The sequence below is a fragment of the Astyanax mexicanus genome, chromosome 4, assembly GCF_023375975.1.
Source record: "Astyanax mexicanus isolate ESR-SI-001 chromosome 4, AstMex3_surface, whole genome shotgun sequence".
NCBI lineage: Eukaryota > Metazoa > Chordata > Actinopteri > Characiformes > Acestrorhamphidae > Astyanax > Astyanax mexicanus.
The window spans coordinates 7,204,948-7,223,587 of NC_064411.1; the positions used below are offsets into that span (position 1 = coordinate 7,204,948).

Genomic DNA, 18,640 nt, shown 5'->3' on the forward strand with positions numbered 1-18,640 from the left:
ATGCTGAAATACACTTCATGGGTTAAAATAGTCATATCGCTTTTCAAATCTACAGATTTTCATTTACTAAATGTGTAGCTACATTTCCAAGTCAACCAATAAGAAGTGATCATATTTAAGGTGGAATTGAAATTTCAGGTAAAATGTTAATTCATTAGCTAGGCTGAGCTAACGTAAAATGACTAAAAACAAGATACATATTGTTCAGTTAGCTGGTTTACAGGCTTTAGTAACATTTAGTTAAAGTTGATGAAACTGTGGGTAACATTAGCTTCTGTAAAACTGCAGCAGGTCTTGGAGCTGCTGCTCTGAATCTGCTGGTGTAGAGCTTCTGCTGCTCTCTGGCTCTGCAGATGAAGTTGGGCTTCGACCCGATGCTGAGATACGTCACCATGTCCGCTATATTGATTTAGTAAAAAAAATCAGTTAAGCCATTGACATAAATCTTAACCGAGTTTCATTTTTGTTTTTTTATATTTAAACGAGTTTGATCTACATATACAAAAAAAGGTCTTCACTTCAGGAGTGCATAATCACTGTCAGCCTGATGCTAATGTGGAGGAAAATAATGAACTGTTATCAGGAATAGTAAAAAAAAAAAAATCAGGATTGTGAAGCATTGATTTGGATTACTGTCTGATTAATTTGTGTGGAAACTTTTATAATTTAATGTAATTTTCTGTTTACGTCCTTTTAATTAAGAACGTCTAATTCTCACTGAAATATTGAAAAACAAATGAAAATTTACATTTTAAAATCTAATAATTGACCACTATTAAGAAAACAGTAAATAATAAGCAAATCATATCGTGTGACACTGACAGCCAGGTTGCTTTCTATAACTTTGAATATAGAAAGTGAAGAATACAGATGTACAGCAAGTCAGGAAATTACAGATAAAGATATTTATAAGATAAAACGAGACACCTTTATTGTAAACAAAAAAGGAGCCAACATAGTACAGTATTAATAGTATGGATTAGTGCATTTCAGTGTAAAGTGAGATACTAAAGTAGTAGTCAAACATGGTATTCAGTAGTGGACAGCAGCAGAGTTTATTCTACATATATTTTGCGGCTGCAGCCTGCTGACAGTCTACTGCAGAACGAGCTAAACTTCATATTATAATGTGTGTAGCGGGCAGAGGTGTGGGGAAGGTTTTAATGAATATTTTCTAATGCTGCTGCCCCAAATATTCCTCTAGGTTAGGTGTAGAGGGGAGGACTTTTATTTTGACAGCCATCGATTGGCAGAGCGTTACCTCATGCTGCTTGTAGTCTCGCGGGACCTGCACAAAGTAGCATTTGGTCTCGTGGCGGCAGGTACAAGCTCCGGTCGGGAAAGCTTTGTTTTAAAATAACTCATTGGAAGACAGTTTTATCGTGCTTATTGACTGGAAGAGACTAAAGGAACACATGGTGGATTTTTCAATGGGCACTGTGTGTGTGTGTGTGTGTGTGTGTGTGTGTGTGTGAGAGAGAGAGAGAGAGAGAGAGAGAGAGAGAGAGAGAGAGAGAGAGAGGAATCCATATTTTAAGCAGGTATGGCTTGCTGGTGTTAATGTTATATTGTCGTAATTTGAACTACAGTTGATTTAATTACTAGCTTTAGGTGGTGTACTGGGCATAAATATTAGTATCTATTAAAAGCTTAAGTTTACTCGTAATTTTCAGTTTATTAAAAGAAGATCTGTTTTATTTCAAAGTGAATGTGGGAGCACCAGGAGTCAGCTGGGGGGGTGTAGCTGCTGAGTGGTGGGTAAAGTTTGTTTTACTTAATTACTCCATGTGACATAGGTAGCTAATTGTGTGTTCATGCTTTTATATAGTGTTTGCCTTGATGCTGAAGGTGCTGTGAAGGAGATTGAGTTCTGGCCTTCACATTTACTTCTAATTGGTATGAATTATCTGACTGGTTACTTATTTATGTAGTAAACAGTAGCTAACACAGTGAATAAGTGGAGTGGTACAGCCATTGATAGCAGCCACTGTTTTTCTTCCCTCTGTTTTTTTAGTGTATTGGCTCTGCATTAATTAATTTTTAGAGTTTAAACTAAAATGAAATTAAGTTAATATAAATAAATATAGACTATTGACCCAGGGTTGCCCTAGTCCATCATACCATATTTATCTGGTGCCTTCCAGTATAGCTTCAACGTGTGCTTTAACCTCTTACTGCAGAAGCGCACTCTAGCAGGCCTGTTCTGACTGTGTAAAGTAGAATGCTTAAGAGCGTCAAATATTCTAAACACACCGACCAACTAACCCACTCATATTCTTTAGTAACTACTTTAACTACCTGCATGCAAATTTACAGTCATCTACATGAAACCAGTTGCCAGAAATCTCTTAACTGAAAACAGCCTGTTTTTTTTTTTTACATTGTTTACATGGGAACACGCCTCCCCAAAAAATAGCCTTATAAAATATTATTAGTATGTAAAATTACATCAGATTACATTATAGAAAATTCACTTACTATCACAGCATCCACAATACAGCACTGAACCGCAGATAAAATATCCATAAAGTCCTTTATTCTCCTGCTCACTTCTCCTCACAAACATGCGTTTAGTTTCAGCGCAACCGCAATGTCATATTCTCAAGCTCCTAGCGACCACACAATGTAATATTTTCATATAAAGTTGTACGTGAATACAAAGCTAAGGATGTCCTCTTCTAGATTCTGTGGTGTTTATTGTTCCACAAACCACTATTTTTCTTGAGTGGTCGTCATTTGCACCAGTGGCATATCCAATCAAATCAGGTCGTAGCCTTTCTCCAGGGTCCTAAAAGTGATTGACACCTATTGCAACCAATAGTCCACCCCCAGACGAAAACACTGATATGTAATTTGCGCTGATTGGTCTCCTAATGGCTGGTGGTGGGGCATTCCAAACCGTCACCACGTGGTGAGCTGTCACAAAAAAAAATAAAACACTCCAAGCTCCAAAGCGCACACAGCGCGCAAATATCTTTTTGTAATTTCATCAAAAATATTAATATTAATTTGAGATGGACTTACATTAATTTATTTTATTTCAAACAAACAAAAAAAATATTAAACTCTTGTTGTATAGAGACAGATTTTTCTCTATCAGATTAGGGGCGCTCTGGAGAGGTTTTGAAGCCTTTGGTGACTCCTGGTGGACACCTAATATAATGCAGTGTAGCTTCTCAGTGCTTTCATGTAATTTTTCCAAATTTTGTAATTTGTAAGTCAAGACCCTACTGAATAAGGAACTGTAGAGAATTTCACCACCAACATCACCAACATCCATACACACATGGTAAACTCCAAATATAACAGGTGTTTATATATATATATATATATATATATATATATATATATATATATATATATATATATATATATATATATATATATGTGTATGTATATATATATATACATTTTCTTCTGCATTTGATGTTCTCAAATAAAACCTAAATAATTGAAATTAAAGTCTGGAAGTGAACTATTGTTTAGTTCCAAGTGTCTATTTCCGTTTAAGCCCTGAATGGTCTCTGTGTTGTATGTAAAACTTACAAAAAATTAGCATAAAATTGGATCTGCAGGGTTAACTTGGTTTGTGAAAAGTAGTTGGTCCTTTTGGATTACAGTTTCAACCCCTTTATTGATAAATTTAATTTGCAGTGTCACAGTTTTTGTGTAAATCTTATTTTGAGGGTATTGTGGTTTGATTGTAGTGGTGTATTATTTTTTATAGATTTTCTTTTATTTATTTTGGGGATTTTGTGTGCTAGTTGGTGGGTTGAAAGTAAAATTAATAACAGGTTAAATTTACTTAAGTGTTACCAAGCGAGAGTACCTAAACTACTGGGACCAGTATTGTTATAGGCCCAGATTTTAATGTATGTGAAGTCTTATATCTAGGGATTTTATAGGTAACAGTGATTGTATGAGTGTCCTGAAAAAAGTGTTTAGCATTTATTAATCTCTTCTTGTTGTAGATGCTTATAATCACTATATATATATATATATATATATATATATATATATATATATTTATATATACACTGCTCAAAAAATAAAGGGAACACTCAAATAACAAATCCTAGATCTGAATGAATGAAATATTCTCATTGAATACTTTGTTCTGTACAAAGTTGAATGTGCTGACAACAAAATCACACAAAAATCATCAATGGAAATCAAATTTATTAACCAATGGAGGCCTGGATTTGGAGCCGCACACAAAATTAAAGTGAAAAAACACACTACAGGCTGATCCAACTTTAATGTAATGTCCTTAAAACAAGTCAAAATGAGGCTCAGTATTGTGTGTGGCCTACACGTGCCTGTATGACCTCCCTACAACGCCTGGGCATGCTCCTGATGAGGTGGCGGATGGTCTCCTGAGGGATCTCCTCCCAGACCTGGACTAAAGCATCCGCCAACTCCTGGACAGTCTGTGGTGCAACGTGACGTTGGTGGGTGGAGCGAGACATGATGTCCCAGATGTGCTCAATCGGATTCAGGTCTGGGGAACGGGCGGGCCAGTCCATAGCTTCAATGCCTTCATCTTGCAGGAACTGCTGACACACTCCAGCCACATGAGGTCTAGCATTATCCTGCATTAGGAGGAACCCAGGGCCAACCGCACCAGCATATGGTCTCACAAGGGGTCTGAGGATCTCATCTCGGTACCTAATGGCAGTCAGGCTACCTCTGGTGAGCACATGGAGGGCTGTGCGGCCCTCCAAAGAAATGCCACCCCACACCATTACTGACCCACTGCCAAACCGGTCATGCTAAAGGATGTTGCAGGCAGCAGACCGCTCTCCACGGCGTCTCCAGACTCTGTCACGTCTGTCATGTGCTCAGTGTGAACCTGCTTTCATCTGTGAAGAGCACAAGGCGCCAGTGGCGAATTTGCCAATCCTGGTGTTCTCTGGCAAATGCCAAGCGTCCTGCACGGTGTTGGGCTGTGAGCACAACCCCAATCTGTGGACGTCGGGCCCTCATACCATCCTCATGGAGTCGGTTTCTAACCGTTTGTGCAGACACATGCACATTTGTGGCCTGCTGGAGGTCATTTTGCAGGGCTCTGGCAGTGCTCCTCCTGTTCCTTCTTGCACAAAGGCGGAGGTAGCGGTCCTGCTGCTGGGTTGTTGCCCTCCTACGGCCTCCTCCACGTCTCCTGGTGTACTGGCCTGTCCCCTGGTAGCGCCTCCAGCCTCTGGACACTACGCTGACAGACACAGCAAACCTTCTTGCCACAGCTCGCATTGATGTGCCATCCTGGATGAGCTGCACTACCTGAGCCACTTGTGTGGGTTGTAGAGTCCGTCTCATGCTACCACGAGTGTGAAAGCACCACCAACATTCAAAACTGACCAAAACATCAGCCAGACAGCATAGGTTCTGAGAAGTGGTCTGTGGTCCCCACCTGCAGAACCACTGCTTTATTGAGTGTGTCTTGCTAATTGCCAATAATTTCCACCTGTTCCATTTGCACAACAGCAGGTGAAATTGATTGTCAATCAGTGTTGCTTCCTAAGTGGACAGTTTAATTTCACAGAAGTTTGATTTACTTGGAGTTATATACACACAAAAAACAATAAATGTGTTCTTTAAACATCAGCCTCATTTCGTTCCTGTGTGCCTTATTACATTTCAATTAGGTGGGTTGTTAAGTCATCAAATAAGGTACCAGGGGTCACGTGTATGGATTTAGAATGAGACAAAAGAATAGAAGCTTTTATGGTAATATAAAGGTGTCCCAATATTTTCTATATAGTGTAACTGATTGAGGTAGTTCTCTTCAGTCAATTGACCAGCTTTTATTTTAATATACAAAATTATTTCTTTTTTTCTTTTCAGAAATTAAAATATTATAGGATATCTCCTGAAATCTATGAAAGAGGTGAAGCACAAGCCATCCTGAAGAATCTGCAGAACACGCAGAAATTGTTTGATACATTTAACAGACAGAGGAAACAGAGCAAAGTCCTGACATGGAGAAACATCAGCACTCTGTCAAGAGTTTCACTAAACAGAGTGATCTCAAACTGCATCAGCGCATTCACACAGGAGAGAAACCGTATCACTGCTCAGACTGTGGGAAGAGTTTTAATAGACCGGGGACTCTAAAACTGCATCAGCGCATTCACACAGGAGAGAAACCGTATCACTGCTCAGACTGTGGGAAGAGTTTTACTCAACAGAGTACTCTCAAAAATCACCAGCGCATTCACACAGGAGAGAAACCGTATCAGTGCTCAGACTGTGGAAAGAGTTTTACTCAAAAGAATGAGCTCAAAAATCACCAGCGCGTTCACACAGGAGAGAAACCGTATCACTGCTCAGACTGTGGGAAGAGTTTTACTGAAAAGAGTAATCTCAGAAGACACCAGCGCATTCACACAGGAGAGAAACCGTATCACTGCTCAGACTGTGGGAAGAGTTTTAATCAACAGAGTAAACTCAAACTGCACCAGCACATTCACACAGGAGAGAAACTGTATCAGTGCTCAGACTGTGGGAAGAGTTTTACTCAAAAGATTGAGCTCAAAAATCACCAGCGCATTCACACAGGAGAGAAACCGTATCACTGCTCAGAGTGTGGAAAGAGTTTTAATCAACAGAGTACTCTCAAAATACATCAGCGCATTCACACAGGAGAGAAACCGTATCACTGCTCAGACTGTGGGAAGAGTTTTAATCGACAGTGTACTCTCAAAAATCACCAGCGCATTCACACAGGTGAGAAACCGTATTACTGCTCAGACTGTGGGAAGAATTTTACTGAACAGTGTACTCTCAAAATACACCAGCGCATTCACACAGGAGAGAAACCGTATCACTGCTCAGACTGTGGGAAGAGTTTTACTACACAGAGTAATCTCAAAAATCACCAGCGCATTCACACAGGAGAGAAACCGTATTACTGCTCAGACTGTGGGAAGAGTTTTACTCAACAGAATCATCTCCAAAAACACAAGTGCATTCACACAGGAGAGAAAACTATCCCAAATTTGTTCCACGGCAATTAAAAGTGCAAATCCTAAGTCTTTCAGACAGAACACCTTATCCTACACTAATGTATTACTCTGTCACTTGGGACACGTTCCACCAGAAACAAACATGAACTGAATTTAACAATCGATTTCACAGGTTCAGCAAAATTATTCTTATCCAGGGATGATGTTTATTGAATTTCATGTTATGTTTTCTTGAATGTTCGATATTCCAGAACATTCTTTGTGAGACAGAGCTCAGTTTTTAGGGTAGTTACAGTAAGAGTTCAGTTTTGAAGAAGGGAATGTCTTTCAAGTACGAACTACGGCATTGCCAGAACTTGCTCCAGACATTAGATTAGCATTAGATTAACATAGTCTTTAACATTTAGATGTCATAGTTGTTAGGAGTAGAGTAGGATTCTTGCAACTAAATGATTTTGTTGCTGGAACACCCACTACACCCACACCCATACCACAAACTCCATCCAGGATGCACTGGAATTAGAATAGAAGCCTTTGATAAGTCTTTTCACAAATCAAACCTAAATTTCAAATGACATATCTCACTTTTTCATCTCTCCAGTCCTCTCAAGAGACCTAAATGCTAGTTGGGTAAACCTTGTACATTTTTTGTCATTCCTCCAGCGAACACTAATTCAGACAACCGTCAAACTTTGGACTTCTACGACCTTAAATAGTCACCATCTGTGATTGTCTCCCAAATGAGGTGGACCAACAGTGCCATCACCAGGACGAAGACCCGACTGCCATTATAATACTATATAATTCAACTTGCTAAAATCCACAGAAACGCAATCCACAAAGAGTTACTGCAATTTAAGAGTTTATGCTTGGTTATTCCTGCAAAGCATTGAGAAAATAAGACTCGTTTAGTTAAAAGAAATGTTCAAAGCTTTGGATTCCATTCCCAGCCTTGTAAGCTGAAATTCTGTGGTGTAAACTGATCTCTCTCACACCCGTCATAAATTCTGATCAACAGGCTAAGAGCCAGGCGAAGAGAATTTCTCACAAAGCAGAACAAATAAGAATATACATTAACTAAATAAAAAGTTATTTTACAGAATATTTACTAAATAATATGCCACTTCTAGTGTATGGGTATAGATGCTGTCCTGATTAAATTTTCATACACAGTCAAGTCTGAATCAACAAGGTTTAACTAGCATTTGATAATTTTGCTTTATTTGGTTATCAGTGGTTTAACCATGTTTGTATTATTTTTTCAATTATTTAATTGGGTTTAAATAGACACATGACTCTATTTCTTTTTTGACAAGGACCATACATTGTTTCTTACTTCAGGATTATCTGGAATGTTACCAACCTATTTGTAGGAAAAACACATAATTTACATTTATTTTGACTCAAATCTAAGATTGTTTTCCTTGAATTTATCCTCATGAATTGGTACGCTGAATATTGTATTTTGATCCATTGTTTGATTACGGATGGATTACGGATGGATCAGTTCAGTTCAGTCTTGAGTGGTAGTTGAAGAGTTTCGAGGTTAGCTTAGCATTTTAGCTTCAATTTAGCGATAGCTTAGCATTCTTAGTGCAACTCATTTAACCTTCTTTAAGCATATTAATACTAGCATTCTAAAGCAATTTTACGATCTACGAAGCCACGCATTATGCATACTAAGTTTCAGCTGAATAGAGATCGTCAGGCTCAACCCAGAAGCCACCAGTCTGGAAGCGACCAGCAAGCAAGCTGAGAGCGAAGGGATTTTCCTGTGGGTTCTGAAGGGACTCCGTGCTGACACCAGGAAGTCAAACCATCTTGCAGACAGACTCACGTGATTCTTTCTCAGGGTGAAGAAACAGACGACCACGCTACAGACGGACGGCACCAATGCAGGCCCACTTTAACGTCTCAGAGTAAGGCAGAGCTGGTAAATGGTTTTGTTGGTCATGGTTTGGTTGAATCCTTTATAAATCTCCCTGTAGTATAGATAACTTCTTTTCAGTTGCTTGGTTGTAAATAAGAACTGGCTTCGTAGACTTAAAATAACTTAGTTCATCCTTTAGAAATCCCCACTTAATAATTTACATTAATCTGACAAGTTATTCCTTTCTATACCGATATTATAACATGTTTTTATTTTAATTCTCGTTTATCTTCATACACTGTGATTTGATATCTAATGGCTACATTTGTGACATTTTAATGGATTATTTACTCGTATCTGTGTGATTTAATAAAATTCTTTTAAAATTACAAAACCTTTAATTTCAGTGTGTTTTCTAGATAATTTGGTTATGAAAATGACTGTTCCCAGTAGAAGAAGACACGCCCCTTATATGTCATTAATTAATTGATTAATTAACTAAACTAACTAATTAACTAATTCAATTAAGTTAACATCTTAATTAGAACCAGGTATTAAACTGCTGAGCTCACTACACTGAACAGATTTTAATTTAGTTACGCATTCTATACATGTAAGAATGCATGAAAACATTCTGCCAGATTTCTGAAGCTTTTTATAAAAGCACTTCATCAATATCTGCTTCTTGGCACCATCCAGTACCACACAATTATTTTGATGGCAGCGGGGGTCCCTTGAAAATAACCTTTGAAAACTCATCCAAAGGTGCCTTCACCAAAGAGATCTTCACGATATCTGACCTGAGATTCATCAGCGTATGGAATGCAGGGAAGTGCACTGTATTCATGAACATGAAGAAACTCAAGTAAGAATGTATGTTTACCTTTTAGTTTAAAATGGGTTTTCTAGGCCATATTTATTGTAGTTCTACTAACAAGCTGGAACCACTGTGAAAACATTGGAGGACGCACATTGGAGTAACACTGCATTTTGTGGTGCATCTTGGAACTGATGTTGGCTTGAACTCCTAACTGGACATTTAAAAATGTCTGCATCTGTTCCTTAGAGTCCAGTAATTCTGTAGAGTGAGCCATGACTGGACCCTCAAGGTCAGAAAGGCCTCCTGCATCTGGGTGGGGACAATGCTGAATCAGTCTTGATTGTGTAGGCTGACTGCACGTTCTAAACTATTGGAACAGAGAACTGAGCTTGTATGTGTGGAGGAAATTGGGATACTGAGCTGCGATGAGTATAACTTGAGTCAAGCCAACCAGTCATTGAAAAGACAAAGACATACACACAGTGTTAGGACATACAGTTTACAAGACAAACACAGAGGATAGAAAGATGAGAGCACGCTCTGGCTCTCATTTTCTTTCCAACCATCAGACAGACATTCTAGAAACATCCATACATGGTACAGTCATCTCTTATTTGTGCCTAGTCATAAAAACGTGACCAAAGTGTTGAGTTAATGTTCTAAATGTTAGGGTGTCATGTTCTCTGAGAAAGGAAGTAAAATTAAGATAAAGGGTTAAGTCTGGAACAGATCATTAAACGTGTGATCACACAGGACACTGTAAATAGGGCATGTTCAAAATCATACATTTAGTTTGAGCACAGTGTTAAATCTTACAACACTGTGTTCAATAAAATACATCATTTTAAATGGGTTAATAGTCTCAATTTCCCTCACATATTGTTCTTGATTTATTTCCCTTAATAAATGAAATCATCGTTTAAAAACTGTTGTTTAATGTTTTGTCTGATAAACCCTCATTTCATATAATTGTAGGTTATATTAGACTGTGAATTTTGTTTAATAGATGATAAATGGCTGGCTGACTTTATCAACACTACTATAAACTATGAATCTAAGTATCTAAACTTGCTAGCTAGCTAATTAGCCTAAAATTTTGTTTTTGGCTAGCTGACTATCAAAGATACTGTAAACTATGGTAGCTATGGGTTAGCTAGCTAGGTTAAGTAGCTAATCCTGCGAGCCAATTAGCCTGAAAATGCACACCACTTAAAACCTTCCTGTTCACTAAATTAATATTTTTAAAATAAAAAAATCTTACCTTCACAAAGTGTGCATCTTTTCTGCACCTCCAAGATGGCTGGATCCAACTGCCAAGTCTTTTTTCATTTAGCAGATGACGCCTTTTGTCCGCCTCTATTTTAATTTGATTGGTTGTTTCTCTGAATCAGTCACTTTTCTTTCTGCCCTCAGAAAACTTTAGTGTAAGTAAAACTCCCATCTGCCCATTTCACAGCTTCTGCTGCTTGGATAAAAGAGTCAGTAACACCTCTGCTTCTTATTAGAAAGCCATTACAAAACCTTTTATTTGATTTCATTACTTTTATTATATTTATTTCAAATCTAAATCTAAATTTTTTGAAAAACCTTTATTTTGTTTTTGCTTCTATATTGGACATTGTCCGATCCAAACAGCATAAAAGTACTTACACTATACTAAAATATTCTTATTTTTTTACATTTCTTTTGGTCAATTTTGACTACACATCAAATTAAAAGCCCTCAAAATAACCCACTCTCATTTTTGGCAAGTCTGTGCCTGAAGAAGATTCAGTTTAGAACCAAAACTTTGCAACAAAGGGGGAACAAACCTCTTAGCCAACCAATTTGGCCATTCAACATGGGGGTCCAAACAGGCATGAACCTCATCCCCATCACGGGAGGGGAAATACACCAACTCTTACTGCACCTGTAGGGAAGAAAAGCAAAAAAACAATTAATTAAGAAAAAGTAAACACACTAAAATAAACCACATGAAAAAAGCACAGAATACAAGAATTTTAGCACACTGATGAAACACTTATTTAATCTAATACGTGCACACCACCACCAGGAAAATGTGGCACTGCAGTCTAAGGCTAGGCCGGTCATCCCCGTGGGGTCCAACTCCAGATGGAGATGCAGAGCTATAAACGCAGCGGCGGATACATTTCCAGGGGCAGTTATCTGAATCCCCTGATTAATTTTTCCAAAAGCCTCAAACTGGAGGAACAGGAAATACTGACAGGTCTTAATAATCCTCCTCCTTTCACCCCAAAATCTCTCTCAGGTTCCTAACACAATTAGAAAAATCATAAGAGCGGACAAATATGCAGTTAAAAAACGTACCCTGGAACAATAATGAACCCCCTAACCTCAAACTAGCGGAGCAGCAGTCCCTACTACAATTACGCTGTGATAACTCCATTATCATTAAACCCGCTGATAAAGGCAGCACCACAGTAATTATGGATAGGGACACCTATATAGAGGAAGCAAAAAGACAATTAAATCAGGAGGAATATTATAAAGAACTCCCTGCACCTATTTTTCTAGAGACAGTTCCAGAGTTGCTACTGTGCACTCTCGCTGCTTTACTATCTGTGGCTTTCTCTGCGTTGTTACTGTGCACTCTCGCCGCGTTACTCTCTTTGGCTATTGCTACTTAACTATGGGTGGCTTTCTCTGCGTTGCTACTGTGCACTCTCTCTGCTTTACTATCTGTGGCTTTTTCTGCACTGCTAGTGTGCACTCTTGCTGCTTTACTGTCTGTGGCTCTCTCTGCACTGCTACTGTGCACTCTTGCTGCTTTACTATCTGTGGCTTTCTGTGCACTGCTACTGTGCACTCTCGCTGCTTAACTATAAGTGGCTTTCTCTGCACAGCTGTTGTGCACTTTCGCTGCTTTACTCTCTTTGGCTCTCATTGATTTACTATATGTGGCTTTCTCTGCACTGCTAGTGTGCACTCTTGCTGCTTTACTATCTGTGGCATAGACTGTGTATAGCTGGACAGAGCATCGTCTCTTAAAAGTGAAGCCACCACAGGTCGGGTGCCCCCTGCTGTTCGGCTGCAGAAAGCTGTGTAACTCCACCCATCCCCATAGGTTTCAATGGCAAAACAGACAACTTTCAATCACGTTTTTTTCCAATATACTGTAATTCTACCTTCATTATTTAAATGCAGCAGCTAGTGTAACCTCTGCTTATATTGTCAAAATTTTATATCCCCACAGAATTCGGTTTTTAAAACGTTATTCGGCTCTATTCAAAAAAGGTGTGGTTATGGTAAAAGGGCTGCTTATGGGCGGGACCAATAACAGACCGTCAGCTCCGCTCCGCCCCGCTCTGCAGTCTGTGACCGCGAGGCAGCCCTCAGGGGCGGGGTTATTTAAATGAGTAGGCGGTCTCTCCACAGCCTTTCTCCCTCCTCTGGTCTCTTCTGCGCAGACTCTGGTCTCTGAATCGCCAAAATGGAGGAAGATTTTGGCTTCATTTTCATTGAATTAATGGGAACGGCGACACGGCGTCCATCTTTATATACAGTCTATGATCTGTGGCTTTCTCTGCGTTGCTACTGTGCACTCTCTCTGCTTTACTATCTGTGGCTTTTTCTGCGCTGCTACTGTGCACTCTTGCTGCTTTACTATCTGTGGATTTTTCTGCACTGCTAGTGTGCGCTCTTGCTGCTTTACTGTCTGTGGCTCTATCTGCACTGCTAGTGTGCACTCTCGTTGCTTTACTATCTGTGGCTTTCTCTGCGATGCTAGTGTGCACTCACATGCTTTACTATCTGTGGCTTTCTTTGGGTTGCTACTGTGCACTCTCGTTGCTTTACTATCTGTGGGTTTCTCTGCGATGCTAGTGTGCACTCACGTGCTTTACTATATGTGGCTTTCTCTGCGTTGCTACTGTGCACTCTCTCTGCATTACTATCTGTGGCTTTCTCTGCGTTGTTACTGTGCACTCTCTCTGCTTTACTGTCTTTGGCTCTTGCAGCTTTACTATCTGTGGCTTTCTCTGCGTTGCTACTGTGCACTCTCTCTGCTTTGCTATCTGTGGCTTTCTCTGCGATGCTAGTGTGCACTCTCGCTGCTTTACTATCTGTGGCTTTTTCTACGCTGCTACTGTGCACTCTTGCTGCTTTACTATCTGTGGCTTTCTCTGCATTGCTACTGTGCACTCTCTCTGCTTTACTGTCTTTGGCTCTTGCAGCTTTACTATCTGTGGCTTTCTCTGCGTTGCTACTGTGCACTCTCTCTGCTTTACTATCTGTGGCTTTCTCTGTGATGCTAGTGTGCACTCACTTGCTTTACTATCTGTGGCTTTCTCTGCAAAGCTAGTGTGCACTCTCTGCTTTACTATCTGTGGCTTTCTCTGCATTGCTACTGTGCAATCTCTCTGCTTTACTATCTGTGGCTTTTTCTGCGCTGCTACTGTGCACTCTTGCTGCTTTACTATCTGTGGCTTTTTCTGCACTGCTAGTGTGCGCTCTTGCTGCTTTACTGTCTGTGGCTCTATCTGCACTGCTACTGTGCACTCTTGCTGCTTTACTATAAGTGGCTTTCTCTGCGCTGCTGTTGTGCACTTTTGCTGCTTTGCTCTCTTTGGCTCTCATTGCTTTACTATCTGTGGCTTTCTCTGCGATGCTAGTGTGCACTCACATGCTTTACTATCTGTGGCTTTCTCTGCGATGCTAGTGTGCACTCTCTCTGCTTTACTATCTGTGGCTTTCTCTGCGATGCTAGTGTGCACTCTCGCTGCTTTACTATCTGTGGCTTTTTCTGCGCTGCTACTGTGCACTCTTGCTGCTTTACTATCTGTGGCTTTCTCTGCATTGCTACTGTGCACTCTAGCTGCTTAACTATAAGTGGCTTTCTCTGCACTGCTGTTGTGCACTCTTGCAGCTTTACTATATGTGGCTTTCTCTGCACTGCTAGTGTGCACTCTCGTTGCTTTACTATCTGTGGCTTTCTCTGCGATGCTAGTGTGCACTCACATGCTTTACTATCTGTGGCTTTCTCTGGGTTGCTACTGTGCACTCACGTGCTTTACTATATGTGGCTTTCTCTGCGTTGCTACTGTGCACTCTCTCTGCTTTACTATCTGTGGCTTTCTCTGCGCTGCTACTGTGCACTCTTGCTGCTTTACTATCTGTGGCTTTTTCTGCACTGCTACTGTGCACTCTCGCTGCTTAACTATAAGTGGCTTTCTCTGCGCTGCTGTTGTGCACTCTTGCAGCTTTACTATATGTGGCTTTCTCTGCACTGCTAGTGTGCACTCTCGTTGCTTTACTATCTGTGGCTTTCTCTGCGATGCTAGTGTGCACTCACATGCTTTACTATCTGTGGCTTTCTCTGGGTTGCTACTGTGCACTCACGTGCTTTACTATCTGTGGCTTTCTCTGCGTTGCTACTGTGCACTCACATGCTTTACTATCTGTGGCTTTCTCTGCGTTGCTACTGTGCACTCTCTCTGCTTTACTATCTGTGGCTTTCTCTGCGATGCTAGTGTGCACTCACATGCTTTACTATCTGTGGCTTTCTCTGCGTTGCTACTGTGCACTCTTGCTGCTTTACTATCTGTGGCTTTCTCTGCATTGCTACTGTGTACTCTCGCTGCTTAACTATAAGTGGCTTTCTCTGCGCTGCTACTGTGCACTCTCTCTGCTTTACTATATGTGGCTTTCGCTGCGTTGTTACTGTGCACTCTCTCTGCTTTACTCTCTTTGGCTTTCTCTGCGATGCTACTGTGCACTCTCTCTACTTTACTATCTGTGGCTTTCTCTGCGATGCTAGTGTGCACTCACGTGCTTTACTATCTGTGGCTTTCTCTGCGATGCTAGTGTGCACTCACATGCTTTACTATCTGTGGCTTTCTCTGCGATGCTAGTGTGCACTCTCTGCTTTACTATCTGTGGCTTTCTCTGCATTGCTACTGTGCACTCTCTCGTCTTTACTATCTGTGGCTTTTTCTGCGCTGCTACTGTGCACTGTCGCTGCTTTACTATCTGTGGCTTTTTCTGCACTGCTACTGTGCACTCTCGCTGCTTAACTATAAGTGGCTTTCTCTGCGCTGCTGTTGTGCACTTTCGCTGCTTTACTCTCTTTGGCTCTCATTGCTTTACTATATGTGGCTTTCTCTGCGTTGCTACTGTGCACTCTCTCTGCTTTACTATCTGTGGCTTTCTCTGCGATGCTAGTGTGCACTCTCGCTGCTTTACTATCTGTGGCTTTTTCTGCGCTGCTACTGTGCACTCTCGCTGCTTAACTATAAGTGGCTTTCTCTGCTTCTGCTACTGTGCACTCTCTCTGCTTTACTATCTGTGGCTTGCTCTGCGTTGTTACAGTGCACTCTCTCTGCTTTACTCTCTTTGGGTCTTGCAGCTTTACTATCTGTGGCTTTCTCTGCAATGCTAGTGTGCACTCTCTGTGCTTTACTCTCTTTGGCTCTTGCAGCTTTACTATCTGTGGCTTTCTCTGCGATGCTAGTGTGCACTCACGTGCTTTACTATCTGTGGCTTTCTCTGCGATGCTACTGTGCACTCTCTCTACTTTACTATCTGTGGCTTTCTCTGCGATGCTAGTGTGCACTCACGTGCTTTACTATCTGTGGCTTTTCTGCGATGCTAGTGTGCACTCACATGCTTTACTATCTGTGGCATTCTCTGCGATGCTAGTGTGCACTCACATGCTTTACTATCTGTGGCTTTCTCTGCGATGCTAGTGAGCACTCTCTGCTTTACTATCTGTGGCTTTTTCTGCGCTGCTAATGTGCACTCTTGCTGCTTTACTATCTGTGGCTTTTTCTGCACTGCTACTGTGCACTCTTGCTGCTTTACTATCTGTGGCTTTCTCTGTATTGCTACTGTGCACTCTCGCTGCTTAACTATAAGTGGCTTTCTCTGCGCTGCTACTGTGCACTCTCTCTGCTTTACTATCTGTGGCTTTCTCTGCAATGCTAGTGTGCACTCTCTGTGCTTTACTCTCTTTGGCTCTTGCAGCTTTAATATATGTGGCTTTCTCTGCGTTGCTACTGTGCACTCTCGTTGCTTTACTATGTGTGGCTTTCTCTGCGATGCTAGTGTGCACTCACGTGCTTTACTATCTGTGGCTTTCTCTGCTTTACTATCTGTGGCTCTCTCTGCTTTACTATCTGTGGCTTTTTCTGCGCTGCTACTGTGCACTCTTGCTGCTTTACTATCTGTGGCTTTCTCTGCATTGCTACTGTGCACTCTCGCTGCTTAACTATATGTGGCTTTCTCTGCGATGCTAGTGTGCACTCACGTGCTTTACTATCTGTGGCTTTCTCTGCGATGCTACTGTGCACTCTCTCTACTTTACTATCTGTGGCTTTCTCTGCGATGCTAGTGTGCACTCACGTGCTTTACTATCTGTGGCTTTTCTGCGATGCTAGTGTGCACTCACATGCTTTACTATCTGTGGCATTCTCTGCGATGCTAGTGTGCACTCACATGCTTTACTATCTGTGGCTTTCTCTGCGATGCTAGTGAGCACTCTCTGCTTTACTATCTGTGGCTTTTTCTGCGCTGCTAATGTGCACTCTTGCTGCTTTACTATCTGTGGCTTTTTCTGCACTGCTACTGTGCACTCTTGCTGCTTTACTATCTGTGGCTTTCTCTGTATTGCTACTGTGCACTCTCGCTGCTTAACTATAAGTGGCTTTCTCTGCGCTGCTACTGTGCACTCTCTCTGCTTTACTATCTGTGGCTTTCTCTGCAATGCTAGTGTGCACTCTCTGTGCTTTACTCTCTTTGGCTCTTGCAGCTTTAATATATGTGGCTTTCTCTGCGTTGCTACTGTGCACTCTCGTTGCTTTACTATGTGTGGCTTTCTCTGCGATGCTAGTGTGCACTCACGTGCTTTACTATCTGTGGCTTTCTCTGCTTTACTATCTGTGGCTCTCTCTGCTTTACTATCTGTGGCTTTTTCTGCGCTGCTACTGTGCACTCTTGCTGCTTTACTATCTGTGGCTTTCTCTGCATTGCGACTGTGCACTCTCGCTGCTTAACTATATGTGGCTTTCTCTGCGATGCTAGTGTGCACTCACGTGCTTTACTATCTGTGGCTTTCTCTGCGATGCTAGTGTGCACTCTCGCTGCTTTACTATCTGTGGCTTTCTCTGCGTTGTTACTGTGCACTCTCTCTGCTTTACTATCTGTGGCTTCCTCTGCACTGCTAGTGTGCACTTTCGCTTATTTACTATCTGTGGCTTTCTCTGTGCTGCTACTGTGCACTCTTGCTGCTTTACTATCTGTGGCTTTTTCTGCACTGCTACTGTGCACTCTCGCTGCTTAACTATAAGTGGCTTTCTCTGCGTTGCTGTTGTGCACTTTTGCTGCTTTACTCTCTTTGGCTCTCATTGCTTTACTATATGTGGCTTTCTCTGCACTGCTAGTGTGCACTCTCGTTGCTTTACTATCTGTGGCTTTCTCTGCGATGCTAGTGTGCACTCACATGCTTTACTATCTGTGGCTTTCTCTGGGTTGCTACTGTGCACTCACATGCTTTACTATCTGTGGCTTTCTCTGCGTTGCTACTGTGCACTCTCTCTGCTTTACTATCTGTGGCTTTCTCTGCGATGCTAGTGTGCACTCACATGCTTTACTATCTGTGGCTTTCTCTGCGTTGCTACTGTGCACTCACATGCTTTACTATCTGTGGCTTTCTCTTCACTGCTAGTGTGCACTCTCGCTGCTTAACTATAAGTGGCTTTCTCTGCGCTGCTACTGTGCACTCTTGCTGCTCTACTATCTGTGGCTTTTTCTGCACTGCTAGTGTGCGCTCTTGCTGCTTTACTGTCTGTGGCTCTATCTGCACTGCTAGTGTGCACTCTCGTTGCTTCACTACCTGTGGCTTTCTCTGCGTTGCTACTGTGCACTCTCTCTGCTTTACTATCTGTGGCTTTTTCTGCGCTGCCACTGTGCACTCTTGCTGCTTTACTATCTGTGGCTTTTTCTGCACTGCTACTGTGCACTCTCACTGCT

General features: G+C 41.3%; 5 protein-coding genes across 5 annotated transcripts in view; all 5 read left to right on the forward strand.

Moving 5' to 3' along the window:
* The window catches only part of LOC125801164 (zinc finger protein 585A-like), a 232,278-nt gene extending 223,934 nt beyond the window's left edge, over positions 1-8,344 (forward strand). Inside the window, exon 3 of the transcript XR_007438634.1 lies at positions 7,138-8,344. The gene's annotated coding sequence lies outside the window, so the exon portion shown is untranslated. The remainder of the gene's footprint in view (positions 1-7,137) is intronic.
* LOC125801168 (zinc finger protein 271-like) overlaps positions 1-18,640 on the forward strand; it is a 262,528-nt gene that overhangs the window by 174,129 nt on the left and 69,759 nt on the right. The window lies entirely within an intron of this gene.
* Positions 1-18,640, forward strand: part of LOC125801377 (zinc finger protein 239-like) — a 503,775-nt gene that overhangs the window by 96,200 nt on the left and 388,935 nt on the right. The gene's annotated exons all lie outside the window — the stretch shown is intronic.
* Positions 1-18,640, forward strand: part of LOC111188541 (zinc finger protein 271-like) — a 141,405-nt gene that overhangs the window by 96,193 nt on the left and 26,572 nt on the right. The window lies entirely within an intron of this gene.
* On the forward strand, positions 5,850-8,344 carry LOC125801321 (zinc finger protein 239-like). The gene has a single exon (XM_049477854.1). The coding sequence runs from the start codon at positions 5,979-5,981 to the stop codon at positions 7,014-7,016; it is 1,038 nt and encodes a 345-aa protein (XP_049333811.1). The 5' UTR covers positions 5,850-5,978; the 3' UTR covers positions 7,017-8,344.